At 35.2% G+C, this 23418-nt stretch overlaps 1 protein-coding gene across 1 annotated transcript; it reads left to right on the top strand.

Moving 5' to 3' along the window:
* The first annotated feature begins 16923 nt into the window (after positions 1-16923).
* On the top strand, positions 16924-18633 carry LOC125496575 (uncharacterized). Its single transcript, XM_048642079.1, has 2 exons — positions 16924-17090; positions 18054-18633. The coding sequence occupies exons 1-2, from the start codon at positions 16924-16926 to the stop codon at positions 18631-18633; spliced, it is 747 nt and encodes a 248-aa protein (XP_048498036.1).
* The last annotated feature ends 4785 nt before the right edge of the window (positions 18634-23418 follow it).

Below are 23418 nucleotides of genomic sequence, written 5' to 3'. Positions count from 1 at the left end.
TCGTGTCATGGGATGCAAAACCGCAAAACAAATTTGGGATCTCCTTGAAGTCACTCATGAAGGTACGAGTGAAGTTAAGAGATCAAAAATAGATCTTTTGACGAATTAATATGAACTCTTTCAAATGAAAGCAAAAGAATCTATTCAAGACATGTTTACACGCTTTACTAATATTTTTAATGAGCTAACATCTCTTGGAAAAGTGATTACTTCTGAGAAACAGGTACGAAAGGTCCTAAGGAGCCTTCCTAGGGATCGATGGATGGTTAAGGTTACTGCCTTACAAGAAACTAAGGACTTTACGGAGTTCAATCTGGAACAACTTGCTGGTTCCCTTATGACTCACGAGCTACAGATGGACAATGAGAATGGAGATATGTCCAAGCAAAAATCGATTACCTTGAAAGCTGATGAAAGTGATAACTCGGAAACTGACGAAGAAGAATCCGCTCTCATGGTCTGAAAATTCAAAAGGATGTTTAGGAACATGATGACTTGAGACTAGAAAGGTAAGAATAAGAAATATTCTAACAAACTTGTTTGTCATAAGTGTGGCAGTTCCGATCACTTTATCAAAGAATGTCCCCAATGGGAACAAGACAAAGGCAAAGGAAGGGAACGAAGCAAGGATAGGAACAAGGAAGACAAAAGCTCCTATACTAGATCTGATATGAAGAAAGCTATGGTTGCTGCATGAGGAGATTCTGACTCCAAAGAAGAAGATGATCCTCAACCAAATGAGGATACGACAAACTTTTATCTCATGGCTCTTGACAATTCTGAATCTGATGAAGAGATTGAATCTCTTGAGGCAAGTCTAGACACTATCAAAACTCGTCTTAATTCCTTGAGTAAAGAAAAATTATTTGAGTTTATCGTTGATGCCGTGAATGATTGCAAAGATGAATCCATAAAACTGAAAAAATGTCAACATGCTTTAATAGTTGCGAAGGAACATACCTTTTGGCTTAAAAGTATTCGAACTGATATTGAACAAAGATTTTTTTAGTTGTTTGATAAAAATCTAAAATTAAAAGAGGATTTTGAAAATCTTAAAAATGAGAACTACTTGTTAAGCCTTGAGTTATCGCAATTAAAAGAAGTTGTTCCTGAAGTGAGTTCCTTTGATATTAAGTCAGTTCCCTTTCAAAGTTTCAAATATGAAATAAACGAGTTGAAAAATCATGTTTCATTTTTGGAAAAAGAAAACAAGGAACTTGAAGGGGAACTTCACTTAAGTAGGAACGAGAAGAAAATCCTACCTATACCAAATTGGATTAAGAACCCTCAAACAAAACGAACCGAAGGTCTTGGTTTTAATCACAAAAAGAAATTTGAAAAACCCAAATAGAGAGTTGATTTACCAAGTGATAAAGTTTGTATGTTTTGTGGGAACACTGGTCACTATAGGAACACATGTCCTATTAGACTTGGTCGCTTTAACGAGAACTTGAAAACAAGTAAATTAACTTGGAAAAAGAAATCTATTTTTCCTTAAGGAAAGGAACCCAAGAAAGATTGGGTTCCTAACTCTAACAATTAGTTTTCCTGCAGGTTGGAGTGAGGGGGAACAACACATGGTACCTAGACAGTGGTTGTTCTAAGCATATGACTGAAGATAGATCAAGATTTCTTTCACTCTCAGCCTATGATGGTGGAAGTGTGACTTTTGGTGACAACATGAAAGGTAACATAGTTGCCATGGGTAAAGTTGGTAAGTCATCGTCACATTCCATAGATAATGTTTTTCTAGTTGATGGTTTGAAGCATAATTTGTTGAGTATCTCCCAATTCTGTGATAAAGGGAACTTTGTAAAATTTAATAGTGAAAAATGTCTAATCGTCAACAAAAGCACAAAGGATGTTGTTTTAGAAGGAACAAGAAAAGGGAGCACATATATTGTGGATCTTAACCTTGTTCCCAAAAATAAGTTTACATGCCTTAGTGTTATTGAGGATGATTCTCTTTTATGGCATATGCGTCTTGGACATGCTAGTTTTTCTTTGCTTGACAAACTTCGTTCTGAAGAACTAGTTTCAGGTCTACCTTCAATTAAGTTTCATTTAGATCATGTTTGTGATGCGTGTGCTAAAGGGAAGCATGTTAGATCCTCCTTTAAGTCCAAGAATGTGGTAAGTACCACAAGACCATTAGGGTTGATTCATATGGATTTGTGTGGACCAATGAGGATTCGAAGTAGGAGTGGCAAGAAATATGTGTTGGTTATTGTTGATGACTTCTCTAGATTTACATGGGTTATTTTTATTTCTAGCAAGGACGAGACTTATGATGAGTTCTTTGTCTTTGCAAAGAAAATTCAAAATTTGAGTGGTAAAAAATTATTACACCTTAGATCCGACCATGGCAAAGAATTTGAGAACTTTAAGTTTGATGACTTTAGTAAGGATCATGGCTTAGATCATAATTTCTCTGCCCCTAGAACACCTCAACAAAATGGTTTTGTTGAAAGGAAGAATAGATTATTAGAAGAAATGGCTAGGACTATGTTAATAGCTAGTGGTCTTCCAATGAACTTTTGGGCCGAAGCTGTGAATACTGCTTGTCATATGTAACACCCCGATAATTCTCTCTTTCTAGAAAATACTTTATAATATAAAACTTAGAGAATTACCCAGGCATTATCGCCCGTGTGATAACGTTTCGGCTTACTCAGAATTTTGCAGCGGAAAACTTACTAAAACAAAACCAACTTTATTAAACTTATGAAATAAGAGTCAAACAATGTTTGAACTGAAACACACCAACTCAAAGCTAAAGTCTGAAAATATAAACTCCTAGAAACAACTTAAATACTACTATCACAAAAGCCTCTCCATTCCAGATTCCCCAATGGTATGCACTTCGAACCTGTAATGTCAATGCTTTCTTGACTCTGCTCCCCGAAGGATCACCACAGGATCAATAGGCAAAGCCATGATCACAAACACAGACAAGCACGTAATCAGCAAAGCTGAGTACTACATATCAGACAATAATAATCCTAAACATGATACTACAACACAACTTGTAGAATAAAATAATAATAATATAACAATTGCAGATAACTCTTACTGAACTGACTCTAACTTTTATTTCTTCTTTAAATGGAATAGTTATTGGGACGAGTTGACTTCTGAAATAGGAATAGGTCATGACTCCGAAACCAGAATGACCTACGATATCGAGGAACCTTTGAACTAAAGAGGAATGGTGATCAATCCAACCTCGAGAATACATATCACGCGGACTATGTACTCCAACCCTTAGTGTCCAACTCTAGACGTGCACCAGTCTAAAGTCTATAACCTATTCTCGTTCACTTTACGTTGATTCATTTTATACTTGTGTTGACACCAACCAAGCACATAATACTCACACATAATCACATAACATCACAAAACTCCTTTTTAATCTTAGAATTAATAAGTGTTCACAACTTAGCATCCAAGACTCTTTTAACTTCTTTTATTCTTTACTAACTTGCCTGTTGAACCTAGCCAACAGTAAACTGTACCTTTATATAGGTATAACTCAAAATTACCAAATAAGATCCTCGGTTCTTATAAGATAAATTAATAATCTCAAGAATCCATGTACCATATTCCAACTTACTTAAATTAATCACCTACGAATTAATACCAAAACTAAATTATTGTTGCATCAAACTTCCATACAAACAAGTCATACTTAAACATATTCTTAGTTTACATGTAGCATACAAGCAAATAACATGTAAAGCCATCTCAGTAAATCATATATATGAACTACAAGGTCCTATACATGATACTACAAATTAAAAACATCCCTAGAGCATGTTTCTAACCATTTAGCACGTAGACTATGTACGTACCTCGTATAAACGTAACGGTAGGCCACTTTTAAGCACTAAAAGTCCCCTACAGTGAATTCTCCGCCTAAAACAACCAAGAAATCGAGTAAATACTTGTACTAAAAAAATACAGCAACTTTAAAACGTCCCAAACCCTTCTAAACTTCTTTAAAAATCGTTTTATAATTTAAACTCTCATTATTTTTAATCCCTAGTATAGATAAACTATTCTAGTGATTAAAAACCATTAAAAACCTTAAAATATTAACTTTCTGAATTTCCAGCAACTATAAAATTTTCTAAACCTTCTGAAAATATTTTAAATGAATATAAAAATCGTATTCCAATCAAAAATCATATTCATACTCTAAATATGCGATTTCTAGTGATTTAAAACCCTAAAAATCACATCTTTCATGATTAAAACTAAAAATAATAAATCTGAAATTTTTCTTTTATACATATGATCCGAAAAATACATATTTCATAATAAAAATAATAACTCAAATCGAAAACATGCAAATAATAATAAAATAACAATAAAAATTAGAACTTTAATGGAATCTTAAAGGAGAAGTAAAGAAAACAACCAAAATAAGAGGAGGAAGAGGGCGCCGGACTGAGACAAGCAAGGACCGGCGGCAGCACTGTTTTCGGCTTCAAGAAAAGGTTTGTGACGTTTCTTGTTCAACAAGAAACGTTACTTAGCGAAGAAGAAACGATTTTTGAGAGAAAAGATGGAAGTCACGCTCAAGAGGAAGAGGAGAGAGAAAATGTCGAGTGAGGGGAGAGAACTCAAATCACGTGCAAGTGAGGAGAGAGAAAATAAGTGTAGGGCAAAAATTCGGGTTTTAGGATATTTAAATAGGCTAATCCTATTGGGCTTAGGAAAAAGAAGAATTCAATAATTAAAACAATAGGCTAATCCTATTGGGCTTAGGAAAAAGAATTTATAATTAAAACTTTGATGACTAACAAGATGGGCTTGTTAGGACTTTAGTCATCAAATTATCCTTTCCCTTTTTATTTCTTTTGGGCTTTCGATTCCATTAAGTTTCTTTTCAAATATACTTTTAATAATTAAACTCTTATTTAAAACACGCTTAATTAAAATATTACAAACTTTATTAAGCTTAGAAAAATATTTTTAGTTGACTTTTAAAATAGTCAACCCTTTTTAAAAGTCAAATCATTTTCCAAACTCATTTGGATTTAATATAATTACATAAATAACTTAATATATTTATGAAAATCCTTTAAAAATGTGGGGGATTACAGTCTACCCCCTTAAAAGAAGTTTCGTCCCGAAACTTAACACAAAACCCTCTTGTTTTCGAAAGTCTGAACTCATCATTTCGAAAATCTTTGAAGAAAAGGTAGTGCCTCTGGTGCACTTTCCCATTTTTAAACACTTGTGTCACTTATGAACACTTTTCTTATGCGGAGACTCTACTTCTTTTGCACTAACATGTGCAAATTGCCCAACATAGGCATACATATACATGAAAATGTCATAAAAATAGACAAAAAGCGCGAAATTTATCGCATTCTACCCCCCTTAAAGAAAACGAGTTACGCCCTCGTAACTCACCTCAAGGAATAGGTCTGGATACTTTTTCTTCATATCCTCTTCGGCTTCCCACGTTGCCTCTTCTGACTCGTGGTTAGACCAAAGAACTTTGACAATATGCACATCCTTGTTACGCGTACTACGCACTTTCCTGTCGAGAATCTTGACAGGTCTTTCCTCATAAGTGAGGCTACTATCTATCTGCACTCGTTCAGGCTCTAACACATGGCGCTCATCAGGGATATAGCGCTTCAATTGGGATATGTGAAACACATCGTGCATCTTTTCAAACTCCATTGGCAATGCCAATCTATAAGCTACTTTCCCAATGCGCTCCAAAATTTCATATGGGCCTACATATTTAGCACTCAGCTTGCCCTTTTTCCCAAATCGCATAACGCCTTTGGTGGGTGATACTTTCAGGAATACTTTATCACCTACAGCGAACTCATCTTCGCGCCGCTTTAAGTCTGCGTAACTCTTCTGCCTATCTTGCGCAGCTTGAATTCTAGCCTGAATCAATCTAACGTTCTTGACGGTCTCCTCAATGAATTCTGTCCCCAAAACTACATTCTCACTATAGTCGTTCCAGCAAATGGGACTTCTACACTTTCGACCATATAACGCCTCAAAAGGTGCCATCTTGATACTCGCATGGTAACTATTATTGTAAGAGAACTCAATCAAATCTAATTGGTCCTCCCAACTTCCTTGAAAATCTATAGCACAAGCTCGCAACATATCTTCCATAGTTTGGTTAGTCCGCTCAGTCTGACCATCGGTCGCAGGGTGAAAGGCGGTACTCATCTTTAATGTTGTCCCAAGGTTTGCTTGTACCTTCTTCCAAAACTTAGATAGAAATCTAGAGTCACGGTCTGAAATAATGTCCTTTGGGACTCCGTGCAATCTCACTACATGCTTGATATAGGTTGTAGCGAGTTGCTTCTTCTTCCATGTCTCCTTAATAGGTATGAAAACAGCGGACTTGGTCAGTCTATCCACTATAACCCAAATGGTATCATTTCCACTCCTCGACTTGGGTAAGGCAGTCACAAAGTCCATAGAAATCGAATCCCACTTCCATCCAGGAACCTCTAGTGGTTGGACTGTCCCCATGGGCCTCTTATGGTCTATCTTCACTTTCTGACAGGTTAGACACTTAGACACATACTCGGCTACCTCTCGTTTCATGTTCGGCCACCAATATATCACCTTAAGATCCTTATACAACTTGTCACCCCCAGGGTGCACAGAATATGGAGTGTTATGTCCCTCATCCATAAGACGTCTCTTTAGATCGTTACACTTCTGTGGTACACACACCTTCCCTTAAACCTTAGACTCCCATCCTCATGAATCTTGAAGTCTATCTCCTTACCTTGCTTCATTTTCTCTTTTATCTTATCTAGATGCTCATCCCCAACTTGACCCTCAATGATCTCATCGAAAATTGACACTCCCAAAGAAAGTTACTGAGTCTAGCCTCACTTTCCCCAGGATTTAAAATTTCTAGGTTCAACCTTTGCATATCTCTACACAACTCCTCAGGAACTATCAAAGTACTCAGGCTATGACTCGATTTCCTACTCAAGGCGTCAGCCACCACATTGGCTTTCCCTTCATGATACTGGATGTCTAGATCGTAATCCTTAATCAACTCTAGCCATCTCCTTTGTCTCATATTCAAGTCTTTTTGGGTAAATATGTATTTCAAGCTCTTATGGTCTGTGAATATCTTGCAGGTTGCCCCATAAAGATAATGTCTCCAAATCTTCAATGCAAATACTATGGCAGCTAACTCTAGATCATGGGTAGGGTAATTAGCCTCATAGGTTTCAGTTGACGCGATGCATAAGCTATTACCTTCCCATTCTGTTGCAATACACAACCCAAACCATTCTTCGAAGCATCACTATAGACCTCAAATCCCTCATTCCCATCAGGTAGGGTTAAGACAGGTGCAGTGGTTAAACGATCTTTCAAGATCTGGAAGGCTTCCTCACACTTCTCATTCCACTCAAACTTGGTCTCCTTTTTCATTAAATTCGTCATAGGTCTCGCTATCTTTCGAGAAATCCTCACAAATCTCCTATAATAGCCAGCTAAACCCAAGAAACTTCTAATGTCAGTCACACTCTTTGGAGTTGGCCACTCACTCACAGCTTGAATCTTAGCAGGATCTACAGATACTCCTTCCTTAGACACAAAATGACCCAAGAATGCTACTTTCTCCAAACGAAACTCACACTTAGAGAACTTGGCATATAATTGGTTCTTCCTCAAGGTTTCTAAGATAATCCTCAAATGTTCATCGTGTTCGGTTTCATTCCTCGAATAAATCAAAATGTCATCGATGAAAACCACTACGAACTTATCTAAAAACTCATGAAAGATTCTATTCATCAAATCCATAAATATAGCAGGAGCATTGGTTAACCCAAATGGCATTACAGTGAACTCGTAGTGACCATAACGCGTTCTAAAGGCAGTCTTAGGTACATCCTTATCAGCTACCCTCAACTGGTGATATCCTGAACGTAAGTCAATCTTCGAGAACACACTAGCTCCGTTTAGTTGATCGAATAGGTCATCTATTCTAGGCAAAGGGTACTTGTTCTTGATGGTAACATTATTCAACTCCCTATAGTCTATACATAATCTCATACTCCCATCCTTTTTCTTCACGAACAAAACAGGAGCTCCCCAAGGCGATGCACTAGGTCTGATATAACCCTTATCCAAAAGTTCTTGCAATTGCGTCTTTAACTCACTCATCTCAGGAGGTGCCATTCTATAAGGTGCCTTAGATATAGGTGCAGTTCCAGGAACTAAGTCTATGGTAAACTCAAGCTCTTGCAGGCGGCATACCTGAAATTTCACTCGGAAATACGTCCATAAACTCATTCACTATTGGAACATCCTCAAGTTTTAACTCAGCTTCTTTACTCACATCTTGCACACTACAGAAAAACAGCTCACACCCCTTTCTCATCAACTTCTGCACTTGTAGAGCAGAGATCACCCAAAGTTTTTAGGTTTCCCAAATCGTCTATATGAGGTAAATTTTCCCGAAGGGTTTCTCAACACTACTTTCTGGACTTCACAATCGATCCTGGCCTTGTAATGACTCAACCAGTTCATCCCAAGAATCACATCTAAATCTCCTAAGTTAAACTCGATCAAATCGGATGGAAAAACACTCCCTCCTATCTTCAAAGGTAAGTTCTTAAATAACTTAGTACACTTAACGACTTCCCCAGTAGGAATACTAACAGACAAGTCAATTGACTCATACTCCACCAATCCCAGACTCTTTAAAACAGAAGGCGAAATAAAAGAATAAGTAGCCCCCGAATCGAATAACGTTTTAACGAAAACTGAGTTGATAGAGAAATTACCAGTTACCACATCCGCAGATCTCTCTGCCTCGTTATGACTCATCACGAACACTTTTCCTGCAGGTTTGTTCTGGGAGAATTATCATTAGCAGCAGGCCTACTATGTTTCCTTGGTTATTTTGACCTCCAGGCTTAGGACCCTGGTTCCCTATTTGATTAGACCCTGGTCTAGCCTGATTACCGTTTCCCTGAATTCTCAAACCTTTTCCGTGCTTAGTGTAGCACTCATACTCTCTGTGACCCTTCTTCTGGCAGTAATGACAGGTCACTAGCTCTCCTTTACAGTCTTTCCCAGGATGGTTTTTGTCACAGAACTTACAAAGTGAACCTCTCAGGTCTACCCTGACTACGATTATCCTGGTTGTTCCTTCCTTGAAAGTTCCCATTCCCATTCCGGTTTTTCTTAAAGTTATTTGGTTTCCTCCAGTATAACCTCCTTTCTCTTCTCACCAACTATTCCAGCCTTCTTATCTCTTCTCGATTGCAACCCATAAATATGAGAAGCTCTCCCATACACTACATCTAAGGATGTAAAGGTCTCACCCCCTAATCCCAGCTGGATCTCATCAGTCAACCCTGTTCGAACCTCTGAGCCTTAAGCTCTCAGTAGCTACAACCTCAGGTGCAAACCTAGACAAGGCTATGAACTTACTATAGTATTCAGAAATGGTCATACTACCCATTCTAAGGTTGATGAACTCTTGGGCTTTCTGCTTCCTCATGAAGGCAGGGTAAAACTTTCCTCTCAGCACAATCACAAAGGCTTCCCAATTGAATCCCTCAGCAGCACTCAATCTAGCCCCATTTTCTCTCCACCACAAGTCAGCCTCATCTTTCAGGTATAAAACAGCTTGTCCTACTCTCATGTCAGCAGGGCAATTCACTACCTCAAACAACTTTTCAAATTCCCTAATCCAGTTTTCTAGGAAAGTAGGGTCAGCTTGTCCCTTAAAGTAAGGTGGTTTCACTTTGGACAGTCTTTCAAACATTTCTCCAGCAGTCTCTGGACGTTCAACCTTGTCCTGGTTCAGTTTCTCCGCCAAGAGGCGAATAGCGTCAGCTAGTTCAGTGTTGTTAGCCATTCTACTTCGGGACCTGAAAGTAATATAACTCTACTCAGGCTCCAGAAAACTAGTATAGACATCTAAGCAAGACAATACTTGATTTGATCACTAAGGATCGCATCACATACAATTTCACTAAGTTTCAACATGGAATGTTCACTAATATTCATACAGTTGTTCACGTAAGTAAATTCATAGTCACATGAATTTAGGCAAGAAAAATTGAAATCACATAATGAAAATAAAAAAAATATTCCCCATTACGTGTCCAAAATAAATTTTTACTCCTTGAATAAACAAACTAATTTATTCTTCCATAGAAGGGAAAAGAAAAATGTGAAATAAAATAACACACTAGTATATATATATTTCCTAAAATGCTAATCCTATAAAACACCTTTGTCTGTTGGCATATACCCAACCTTATTCTTTTAACTAAAACCTTATGTACCTCTATATATATATATATATAAAAAAAAATATCTATAAGTTTATAACCTATGGCACTACACTGCCATCCTTGTCCTTATCTTCCTTATATTGTTGAGGTACAAAGTCTTCATCACTAACTTCGTCCTCTTCGTCAGTCTCATAGTAGTCAACGAATTTCCTCTTGATCTTAGACTGCCTAGTAGGTATGGTGTCCAAATCTTCCTCAGGTTCAGATTCCACCCTCATACATGCATCATATATGTCTTCCCTGGTAGTTCCTCTAGCATGATCCATTTCTATGATGACTTCATCATCCCTAGCATAGTGTCTCCTCAAGATGCGACGCATTATCCAATGCAGTTCTTCATATTCTCTATGGTCAATGGGTGGATGATGGTCGTCGTCTTCATCGTCAGTCAGGACGATAGGGTTAAAGTAGTTTCCTAAATTTGCAGCCATAATAGTAGAGCTACATCACAATAACCCAAAAGGTTTAGCACTCTTCCTTAACGTATTCCCACCAAGAATCAAAGAATAAGAAAACAAAAGCATGTAAAATATAACACTTTAATAGGCAAAAAGGATATAACAATTAGCAGGAAAGAAAACATTCATGCATCGTTAGTAGGGAAGAAAAATAATAATGCACTTATTTGCAGGGAAGAAAATTTATAATGATGCTGAACTAAATTTTCAATGCAGCATATAATATTTTTATCCTATATGCCCTTCCTATACTACCCATTCTCACAATGTCATGTTGTAAACCCTTAAAGGTATGAAAATAATGCAGGCACTTTTTATAATAACATTACTTTTGTGCCTAAATAAATTTTCTAAAAAAAATTTCGAACTCAAAGACATTCGAAAAAAAAAATTTTTTTTACTCGACACAAATTTTTTTTTTTTTTTTATTCGGCTCCTAAAAAAATTTCCGAAAAAAAACGAAAACGAAAAAAAAAATTTCGAACTCCTCGACTTTCGGAAAACGAAATTTCCGAACCTAATTTCCGAAAAACTTTCGGTTCTAAAAAAAAATTTTGATCCTCAAAATATTTGTGTTCATCTTTCGAAATGAAACGTAGGAGCAATACTAAGGTTTCCTTCAAATAATCAATAAGCTAGGTAACTTAAGAAGCTAAAGTCACTTAATAAGCTAGTTAGTTAGGCGCCTATAAGTCTTAAACTAACCTAAAGCTCCCAGATACCACTTTGTAACACCCCGATAATTCTCTCTTTCTAGAAAATACTTATAATATAAAACTTAGAGAATTACCCAGGCATTATCGCCCGTGTGATAACGTTTCGGCTTACTCAGAATTTTGCAGCGGAAAACTTACTAAAACAAAACCAACTTTATTAAACTTATGAAATAAGAGTCAAACAATGTTTGAACTGAAACACACCAACTCAAAGCTAAAGTCTGAAAATATAAACTCCTAGAAACAACTTAAATACTACTATCACAAAAGCCTCTCCATTCCAGATTCCCCAATGGTATGCATCTTCGAACCTGTAATGTCAATGCTTTCTTGACTCTGCTCCCCCGAAGGATCACCACAGGATCAATAGGCAAAGCCATGATCACAAACACAGACAAGCACGTAATCAGCAAAGCTGAGTACTACATATCAGACAAAATAATCCTAAACATGATACTACAACACAACTTGTAGAATAAAATAATAATAATATAACATTGCAGATACTCTTACTGAACTAGACTCTAACTTTTTTTCTTCTTTAAATGGAATAGTTATTGGGACGAGTTGACTTTCTGAAATAGGAATACGGTCATGACTCCGCAAACCAGAATGACCTACGATATCGAGGAACCTTTGAACTAAAGAGGAATGGTGATCAATCCAACCTCGAGAATACATATCACAGCGGACTATGTACTCCAACCCTTAGTGTCCAACTCTAGACGTGCACCAGTCTAAAGTCTATAACCTATTCTCGTTACTTTACGTTGAATTCATTTTATACTTGTGTTGACACCAACCAAGCACATAATACTCACAACACTAATCAACATAACATCACAAAACTCCTTTTTAATCTTAGAATTAATAAGTGTTCACAACTTAGCATCCAAGACTCTTTTAACTTCTTTTATTCTTTACTAACTTGCCTGTTGAACCTAGCCAACAGTAAACTGTACCTTTATATAGGTATAACTCAAAATTACCAAATAAGATCCTCGGTTCTTATAAGATAAATTAATAATCTCAAAGAATCCATGTACACATGATTCCAACTTACTTAAATTAATCCACCTACGAATTAATACCAAAACTGAAATTATTGTTTGCATCAAACTTCCATACAAACAAGTCATACTTAAACATATTCTTAGTTTACATGTAGCATACAAGCAAATAACATGTAAAGCCATCTCAGTAAATCATATATATGAACTACAAGGTCCTATACATGATACTACAAATTAAAAACATCCCTAGAGCATGTTTCTAACCATTTAGCACGTAGACTATGTACGTACCTCGTATAAACGTAACGGTAGGCCACTTTTAAGCACTAAAAGTCCCCTACAGTGAATTCTCCGCCTAAAACAACCAAGAAATCGAGTAAATACTTGTACTAAAAAAAATACAGCAACTTTAAAACGTTCCAAACCCTTCTAAACTTCTTTTAAAATCGCTTTTATAATTTAAACTCTCATTAATTTTTAATCCCTAGTATAGATAAACTATTCTAGTGATTAAAAACCATTAAAAACCTTAAAATATTAACTTTCTGAATTTCCAGCAACTATAAAATTTTCTAAACCTTCTGAAAATATTTAAATGAATATAAAAATCGTATTCCAATCAAAAATCATATTCATACTCTAAATATGCGATTTCTAGTGATTTAAAACCCTAAAAATCACATCTTTCATGATTAAAACTAAAAATAATAAATCTGAAATTTTTCTTTTATACATATGATCCGAAAAATACATATTTCATAATAAAAATAATAACTCAAATCGAAAACATGCAAATAATAATAAAATAACAATAAAAATTAGAACTTTAATGGAATCTTAAAGGAGAAGTAAAGAAAACAACCAAAATAAGAGGAGTAAGGAGGGCGCCGGACTGAGGACAGCAACAAGGAACCGGCGGCAGCACTGTTTTCGGCTTCAAGAAAAGGTTTGTGACGTTTCTTGTTCGACAAGAAACGTTACTTAGCGAAGAAGAAACGATTTTTGAGAGAAAAGATGGAAGTCACGCTCAAGAGGAAGAGGAGAGAGAAAATGTCGAGTGAGGGGAGAGAAAACTCAAAGTCACGTGCAAGTGAGGAGAGAGAAAATAAGTGTAGGGCAAAAATTCGGGTTTTAGGATATTTAAATAGGCTAATCCTATTAGGCTTAGGAAAAAAGAAAGAATTCAATAATTAAAACAATAGGCTAATCCTATTGGGCTTAGGAAAAGGAATTCAATAATTAAAACTTTGATGACTAACAAGATGGGCTTGTTAGGACTTTAGTCATCAAATTATCCTTTCCCTTTTTATTTCTTTTGGGCTTTCGATTCCGTTAAGTTTCTTTTCAAATATACTTTTAATAATTAAACTCTTATTTAAAACACGCTTAATTTAAATATTACAAACTTTATTAAGCTTAGAAAAATATTTTTAGTTGACTTTTAAAATAGTCAACCCTTTTTAAAAGTCAAATCATTTTCCAAACTCATTTGGATTTAATATAATTACATAAATAACTTAATATATTTATGAAAAATCCTTTAAAAATGTGGGGGATTACATCATATTATAAATCGTGCCATGGTGAGACCTTTGTTAAATAAAACTCCTTATGAGCTATATTTTGGTAAAAAGCCCAATATTACATATTTCAGAACATTTGGATGTAAATGTTTTGTTCATAATAATGGGAAACAAAATCTTGGAAAATTTGATGCTAGAAGTGATGAAGCTGTATTTCTAGGATACTCTTCTAGTAGCAAAGCTTATAGAGTTTATAATAAAAGGTCTATGTGTGTAGAAGAAAGTGTGCGTATTATTTTTGATGAAACAGATAAATTGTCCTAAGCACAATTGATGATGACTTCAATATAGCTTTGGTAAAAGATCAAAGTCTCATTGATGAGACTTTGGAAGAAGAAGAAGTCATGGGAACAAAGCCTAAGGAACAACACCATGTTCCTGTTCCCAATGAAGAAGAAGAAGAACTAGGTGAGGATACACAAGTGAATGAATCCACTATTGTTGAACCTGGTTCCCAAGAACAGGGAAGTGAAGATAATCAAAGAAATCAAGTTTCATCCAGGATTTCCAACCAAAGCCTTGGAAAACTCATCGTTCCATCCAGTGGAACTCATAATCAGTGATATAAAAGGGAACTCAAACGAATCTCAAATTAGAAATTTTTGTGCTTTTCATGCTTTTCTTTCTATGATGGAACCCAGGAACCATGAAGAAGCTCTCACTGATGCTGATTGGATTGTAGCTATGCAAGATGAACTCATCAATTTGAAAGAAACAAAGTTTGGCACCTTGAACCTAAACCTAAACACAATAAGGTTATTGGTTTGAAATGGGTGTTTAGAAACAAGTTGGATGAGTTCGGAACCATAGTGAGGAACAAGGCTCGTTTAGTTGTAAAAGGATACAATCAACAGGAAGGTATAGATTATGAAGAAACTTTTGCACCTGTTGCTAGATTGGAAGCTATTAGAATTTTTATTGCATTTGCTGCTTTCATGGTTTTAAATTGTATCAAATGGATGTGAAATGTGCTTTTTAAATGGTTATCTAAATGAAGAGGTTTTGTTGGAACGACCTCCGGGTTTTGAAAATAAAGATTTTCCAAATCATGTCTTCAAGCTTGACAAGGCTCTTTACGGGTTGACGCAAGCTCCAAGGGCATGGTATGAAAGACTTTCAAATAAGTTCCTTCTTGAAAATGAGTTTAAAAGAGGAAAATTGGATCGAACCTTGTTTTTAAAATCAAAAGAAAACATTTATTAGTAGTTCAAATATATGTTGATGATATTATATTTGGTGCCACTAATGAATCTTTGTGCAAGGACTTTGCTAATCTCATGAGTAAAGAATTCGAAATGAGCATGATGGGTGAACTCAACTTCTTCTTGGGGTTGCAAATCAAGCAAACAGAAGAAGGAATCTACATCCATCAACAAAAGTACATAAAGGCTGAAAAAGTATGGTTTGGAGGCTTCCAAAGTAAATCATACACCTATGGGAACTTCAACCAGATTGGATGAGGATACTATAGGAACAAGTGTGGATCAAACCAAGTATCGAGGTATGATTGGCTCGTTATTATATCTAACTGCAAGTCGTCCTGATATTGCTTTTAGTGTAGGGCTATGTGCAAGGTTTCAAGCCAATCCAAAGGAATCTCATCTCACAGCAGTGAAGAGAATAGATACCTCAAAGGAACAGATGATTTGAGCCTATTCTATTCAAGAAGTGATACCTTTGAACTGAAAGGATTAGCAGATGCTGACTATGCAGGAGATCTGGTCAATAGAAAGAGTACATCAGGTATGGTTCAGTTCCTTAGTCATAGTTTAGTTTCTTGGAGTACCAAGAAGCAAAACACAGTTCTTTATCTACAGTTGAGGATTAATATGTTGCAGTAGCAGCATGTTGCCAAATGCTATGGATAAACAACAACTTCGTGACTATGGAATTTACTTTGAGTGTATTCCCATCTATTGTGATAATACTAGTGCAATTAGTATTTCTAAAGATCCGTGCATCATTCTAGAGTTAAGCATATCCATATTAGGCATCATTTTCAAAGGATAATGTTGAGAAGGGCCTTATTAAAATGGAATTTTGTGAAACTGAACGTAATTGCTGATATTCTGACTAAGCCCTTAAATAGAGATAGGTTTGAAAAACTGAGACTTGAACTTGGCTTGATTAAGTTGAAATAATTGCTATAATCTTTCTCCCTATTGGTTGACTCTTTGGCATTATGTATGTGTGAGTAAATTTGATGTTTTTATTTGTTTAAAATGCATCACAATCTTTATATGATTATTTCATATGTATAAGTAAAAATGTCTGCAAACTGCTCACCAAGATCCAATAATATTCCCCTTATTGTTCATAAAACAATTCTATGTCTTAAGAGTTGACAAGGGATTAAATGATTAGTTGTGTTCCAACGTAGCAAAACTTGTTGTTTCCATTTGCTATTCCCAAACGCTGTTCCCAACGTATTAAATCTAGGTTTTATTTTTCAAATTTCGAAATTCAAAATCAAAATCCAAAAATATTATGTTCAAATTTTTTCTCCTAAAAATCTGATCCTAATCCCTTTATTCTCTCAATATTCTCAAATTAGTTGGGAAATATTATCTTTAATTTCTTTATTTAATTTCTTTATTTTTTTTTCTCTCTCTTCAAACCGTGTACATACACGGTTAAGTAAATTTATTTTACTTTTCACTTCCTTCATTACTCCTAGTTTTCCCCTTAAACCAAAAATCACACCTTTTCACCTCAAATAAAACCGAAAAATCTCCTAAATCATGAACACCAAACAAACCTCTCATTCTCTCTCTAACCAAAAACCCGAAAAACCCTCTCCCTCTTCCACTCACACCGAATCTCCAACTCCCATGGATATTTCTCCCAATCCATCAAAAAGGATCTTAAGAAAGAGGAAGCAAACTGAAGAAACTTGGGAAATGGAAGTGGAAGAATCACATGCAAACATTGAGGGGGAATTGACGGTTCCTGTGAGAGGAAAAAACAAGGTTTCAAAACGAAAATCCATCGCAACACGGTATGTTCATGGTTTATGCATTGATATTTCTTGGTGTAGAAAGGTTAATTTTCGTCAATTGCTTGAATTGATTAAATTTCAAGGTTGGGAACACCTTTTCGAAAATTGTTATGGACAATGTCTAATTTCCAAACTTATGCATGAATTTTGTGAAAACTTTTCAATTGATGAAGATGGAAGCTGTTCTACTCTTGTTAAGGGAACCCAAATTGATTTCAATGCTGAATTTTTGCGAAATCTACTCGGTGTTCCTGTGAGGGGAACCGGTGAATATTTCAAGAAACAACGAGGCTCTTATCCATTTTCTGATATTTCCTTTGATGAATTGATTGTGAAATATGGTGGAAAAAGAGGCACTACCTTTCTTGATCACAATCTTCTTTCTCCTTACCATAAATACTCTTCCACATTCTAAAGAAAGCTCTCTTACCTCGCCTTTTTCAGCGTGCTCAAGTTAGCATGTTAGACTTGATTTATATTCACTGCCTAGCCTCCCATAAACACATAAATTTTTCTTCCTTGATGATTCAACACATGAGTCATTGCATTGAAAAAGGTTTTGTTGTTGGTTATGGAGCTCTTGTTACGGAAATTTTACTTAAGTTTAATGTGAGATTTCTGGGGTTCCAAATATTGGTGTGTCTACGGGAAATTTGCTAAATGTTCGTGCCTTGAAAAATTTAAATGTGTGTGTTGTGAATGGCGAAGTGATCAAAGGAAGAGCTAATGTGGATGATGATGAGGATGATGATGAATGTGATGATGAGGAGGATGAAGAAATCGAACTTGAAGTTGAGAAGGAAAAAGAAAAAGAACAAGAGAAAACCGAAAAATCGAAAAAATCGAAAAAGAAAAGAAAAATGAAAAATTAGAAAAAGAAAAACAAAAAGCAAAAGAAAAAGGGAAGAAGGTGGTTGAAAGGGAAGAATTGGTGAAACCGATTGTGAGAGTTACTCGAACTAGTCAAAGAGTTCGAAACTTGAAAGTTCTAAACTCTCCTTCACGTGATGAGGAAGAAAGTGTTGTTGATGATGATGAAGTGAGTGTGATTGCTAAAGAAGTTTATGATGCTTGCGTACCTCCTTCTAGGGAACATTCTCCTGTTCCTATGTATACCATTCCCCCTACTACTTCATCTCCACCAAAAATTGCATCTCCACCTCTTCTTAAACCACAAAACACTCCACTCCCTCCTCCTACCAAATCACCTCCATCTCCTGTTCCCAAAGAAAAGAAACCAGCTGTTGTTCCCATCTCAGAGGAACACCCTGATGTTCCTGATCTCAAGGAACAACCTTCCGCCACTAATCCTCCTAACACCTCTTCTTATTCATCCCAAAGCCCTACCATTGGTGCTACTTATACCTTAGCTCATGCTCGAAGGTTGGATTACTTATTTACATTGGTCATGGGTCACTCGGAAGCTATGATGAAATTTGCAAATGAAGATAAGGGTGTGAATGGGTTAGTGCAAGGGTTGATGAGCAAGGTTGACAAGGCTTTGAATGGTCAAAAGTTTATTATGGAGAACTTGGTGATATGACCACATCCCTCCAAAATATGAACTCGAAATTGATGAAGTTGGAGGATATTGTGCTCAAGCTTGATCACACCGTTGCCGGAAATCATAAGGAAGTGATGACTAAATTGGATGATGTGGTAGAAGAAGTGGTCGAACAACCTTCCTCTCCTAAGCCTTAAACACTATTCTTAGTTTAGTTTTCTTATTATGGGAACAAAACTTTTTATTTTGTGTCTTTTCTTTCTTTCCTTCTTAAGCATGCTACAATGGAAGTATGTTAATTTGAGAATTCTATGTTAAATCTTTTTGCATGTGTGCGTCTCTTGAATGGCTAATATTCTTGGATTGCGGTTTCGAGAGTTGAATGCTTTATTTGCTTATACTAACCAAATTCTCTCTAATAAAGTTTGGTGGTGTGATGTGTTTTGATAGATACATTTCATCTTTTCCAAATCGCGAAATAATGTTTTTGAAGATGCCAAAGGGGGAAAGAGAAAGACAATAAGAGTAAATAATTCTCTAGTCATGGTTCATGTTCTCACGTTTACTTAAAATTGTTTTTTTTTTCTTAGGTACAAAATAAATAAAATAACAAGTCTATTCGAATTAATTTAACTTAGTTGCATTACTTTGTTAAAAGAGTTTTATATGACTTATTTAAATTACATATTATATTATTATATATATTATATATGCCTTTTGTTGCCATCTTCAAAAAGGGGGAAATTGTTGACCCTTGAGTTTTGAAGATGACTTAACCACAAAAGACATAGTGTATGTATTTTATTTATGTTATTGCTAGGTAATTCATTTTCGAGCAGAGAGAATACTTGATTGAAGATTAAAATGGAGTATTAATCAAAGATCGAAGTGAAGATGTTCGAGTGATGAAGTATCAAGCTTGGAGTGAAGATTAGAATACATTAGGGTGTATTTAATATCTTCATGTTAAGGTTGAGTGAAAGCTCAATTTAGTTTGTGGTGAATTCTCAAACGGAACTTGTTTCTGTTCCCATGAAAGGAACAGACAATGGCATAGTTAGGAACAAGGTTAAGGAATAGACTTATAGACAGCCTTAGGAACACCTAAATAACTTCTAAGTAGTGCGCCTAACATTACTTGTGCACCTAACAGGTTAGTTAGAAGTTTTAGGTTAGTTTTGACTAGATCCACTATTTTAGGGAGTTTGTTAGGTAAAGATTTAAATTGATTTTCTGATTTTATTAAGATAAATATCAAACGTTTTTAATCTTATCTTTCATATTTTAGTTAAACTAAGAGAATTTATTTTCAAAATTAAATATAGTTTATGGTTTCAAAAAGATTCTCTTTTTAAATATAAAAATGATTTTTGTTTTAAATCAACTTATTTTTATAGATATTTTCCTAAAAACTATTTAAAGTAAATATTTTATTTACTCCCCAAGAAATTAGTTATCTCACCTAAAACTACTGCTACACGTTTTTAGTTAGTGGTTAGGAGGCTTAGTTAATTATTTCCCAAGTCTTAATTAATTTAAATAGTTTAATTATTCTCCAAGTACCTAAACCACGTAATACTTACCGCTTCTTAGTATTAAGTTAAGTATTGGAGGAAGTGGATTAATTACTTCTCAAGGAATATTTAAAATAAACTAATTAATTAATTAGAGTCATGGACATCATGGGATAATGGATTAAGTAGTGGATAAATTTATGCCTTGTCTAAATTGTCTATAAATAGGCGCCTAAACCTTAGAACAATTTGTGTCTGACTTTTATAAGTCACACCAATGTGTGTATGAGTTTTATTAGTCACACCAAATGTGTGTCTGGCTTAGCTAAATATTCTTAGTTGTCTAAAGAGTCAGTGTCGTTCCTAAGAGAATCCATACTTACTTTATTCGAGTTATTACTCTTCCATTGTCTTACAAATTATATTTTTGAGTTAAGGGTTTGAGTGAACTCTTGTAAGTGTGAGAAGCTTTGAGTGAAGCAAGAGAAAGAGAAAAAGAGTAACTTCTTGTGATGTTTGAGAGGAACGACAGTTGTGGGAACTGTCGTTGGGAACTTGAGTGTAGTAACTTAAGTTGTGGCTCGAGAGAAAAGTAATAGGATTGTAAACAAAGTTGTTTTGGCCTATTATAGTGGAAAGTTTGAGTTAAAATCCCTTGTGGTCAAGGTTGTTTCTTCCTATTGGGGCTAGGAAGTTTTTCCTCGCTAAAATATCTCGTGTTCCCATTGTTTGTTCCCAAGTTAACTTTTAATTCCGCAAAAAGTATAGCTTATTCTCTCACTATAGTCCCCCCCCCCCTCTTATAGTACTCATATTATACAACATAATTAATTATATGCAGAAAGATGAGAGTTAAAAGAAAAGGAAATGACTGAAAGTATTGCGGTTCTTGAGTCGAGTAAGAAGCTTGTAGGAGCTTCAAAAGATTTATAGCTTGTAGAGCTTCAAAATATTTAGATTTAAACAAAGTATCCCATGTTATCAAAGGAAAGTTTTATTGTGATGTAGCTTTCAGAAAGTAATTTCTTTAAGGACTTTATATATTTTGCTACGAACTTGAAGTCCATATGTGATACAAGGCTAGTAGACTCAACATACAAGATGAAATAACATGCCCTGATCACATGTGTTTGTAAATTTTTTAGATGTGGCTGGTATGGCATGGGCTATGTAGGAGAATCTTCTATAGTAATTTTTTTGAACTGCTGCGTAGATATCTAATTTTCGTTGTTGTTCTCTAGGTTATACTAGTCCCATTACATTAGATCTCTCCCTACTGTCTTTGTGCCTCCATTTTTCTTCACTCCTAGTGGCCCACCTTTCATCTGATCAATGGAGTGATGCTTCTACGAGGAGGTTTATCTTCCATCTGATCATAGAGTGTATGTAACTGGTATGAGTTTTGGATTTTCAGAGTGACCATATCAGATTTCTGTAACCCAACTGTATGAGATTCATAAAAAGTTAATTAACTGTGAATTTTATATTTGGATTTTGACTAACTAATGTAAACTTAGAACTGTTGCTATTATGATTCTGTTATTTGGAATTATTTTTATTAAGTTCTTCGTTGAGTGAAAGTATTGCAGTTCTTGAGTTGAGTAAGAAGCTATGAAGCAATATTCCAAGGGGTGGATGCTACTAAGCTACCACCAATTTTAAGCTCTTTATTCTAATAAAAAGCATCTGGAGTAATCACACTTTCTTAATCATATATGAAGTATACTAGAAAAAACTGATTATTAAAGGTAATCACCAACTTATGACGTAAAATGGCATATGAATTGGGACCCATAGTATGCATATCGTATAGCAATTCACGATTCCTTTTGTTATTCTCACTTTTTTCCTATGCAATAAAATAAATTAGAATAGTTAGCTTCTAAAAATATGTTTAACACCAAAAGCTTAATAATTAGAAAAGACTAATATGCCTCAATTTTGGAATTGTTCCAATATTTCAAGAGATCTTTGATTTAAGACTCTGGAATTGTCTTTCGACGTTTTTCCCATCTTTGTTCATCACTTTCCCATGCATAGAAGTGTTTCTTTTTCTTTCTACACTTATGGATACGCCATCCAGTATTAAGTGTTTCCATTACCCACTTTCTTCCTTCTTTAGGAACTATGTATTTCTCCTGTTAATTACATGCTCCATTAGCCGTAAATAAGACAAAGTACTTAACTCAAACAAATAAAGATACACAAAAACCAGAACATATTTCCATATTATGTCATGCGTGGGTAGACTTGGCCAATCAATCAACATAGTTCAGTGGGGCAAGCTCGAAATTTTTCGACACTGTTCCTAAAAAGCGAGTGAATTCTTGAACAATCTCATTTGTGGGTCCAATTGGATGCCCATTAGAGTTGAGAATAAGAAAAGGGCGTTCTTCTCTTGTACGATCATGAACCTTAACCAACTCTTTTAGTCCTCGATGCTTGTTGGTTGTTTGAGCTACAAATATGCAGTTGTTAGCGTAATTAATTAGATTTCTCAATTCACACAAGCTTTTGACTCAACTAGAGTTATGCTATCTAATAACTCAACAATATTAGCACAACACAATTACCAAATTTCAAGAAGACAGAATGCCTTAAAAGTTAAACAAGATGCTCATGTTAATGTTACATCTAGATCTACAAGACACATCTTACCACTAAGCTGTTAAACACAATCAAGTGAACCATTTCATATCATAGTTTCTAAAATTTTCCCTTCTCATGATTGTTTAATAAAGTGTATTACATCTGAAATCTATTTCATAAACAGAAAGCCACAATAATAATCAAGTATGTATCATGAGATTACACGATTCTACAAAGGTGTAGTTGCCCTCATAATCATAATGGTGACAGAACCACGGTTCAAGTTGGAGTAACTCCAACTGTCCAAATCATGTCAGTTTATACCAGTGCTCAAGGATTAATCACAATGGGACAGATTTTTAATAGCCAAATCACAGTTCAGTGCTCAAGGATTAATCATGTCAATTTATCCCCCCTGAGATTTCTTGTTGCATATGTTCTTTGGGTATAGTATATATTCAAACAAAAATGATATGTGATGATATGAAAACAAAAGACAATATGATGGCTAATGTAGGGTAACTTAAAAGCCTAAAAGGTTACCTTGCTTTAGAGAGTTTGTTCTTTGTTGAGGTGAATTTTCTTGTTCAAAATCAACCCTACTCTCTATTACCATATTTTCATCATCTCTGACCTCTGGTTGAACTTGAACTTCAGGAACTGCTTTACAAGCATCATTTTCTACTTCATTGGTGGAATCACTTTCCACTTCAAGGTTGTG

This window comes from Beta vulgaris, chromosome 4 (assembly GCF_026745355.1).
Source record: "Beta vulgaris subsp. vulgaris cultivar EL10 chromosome 4, EL10.2, whole genome shotgun sequence".
In the NCBI taxonomy this organism is placed as follows: domain Eukaryota; kingdom Viridiplantae; phylum Streptophyta; class Magnoliopsida; order Caryophyllales; family Amaranthaceae; genus Beta; species Beta vulgaris.
Note: the sequence above shows the minus strand (reverse complement) of the source record. Positions and strands in the feature narration are given on the sequence as shown.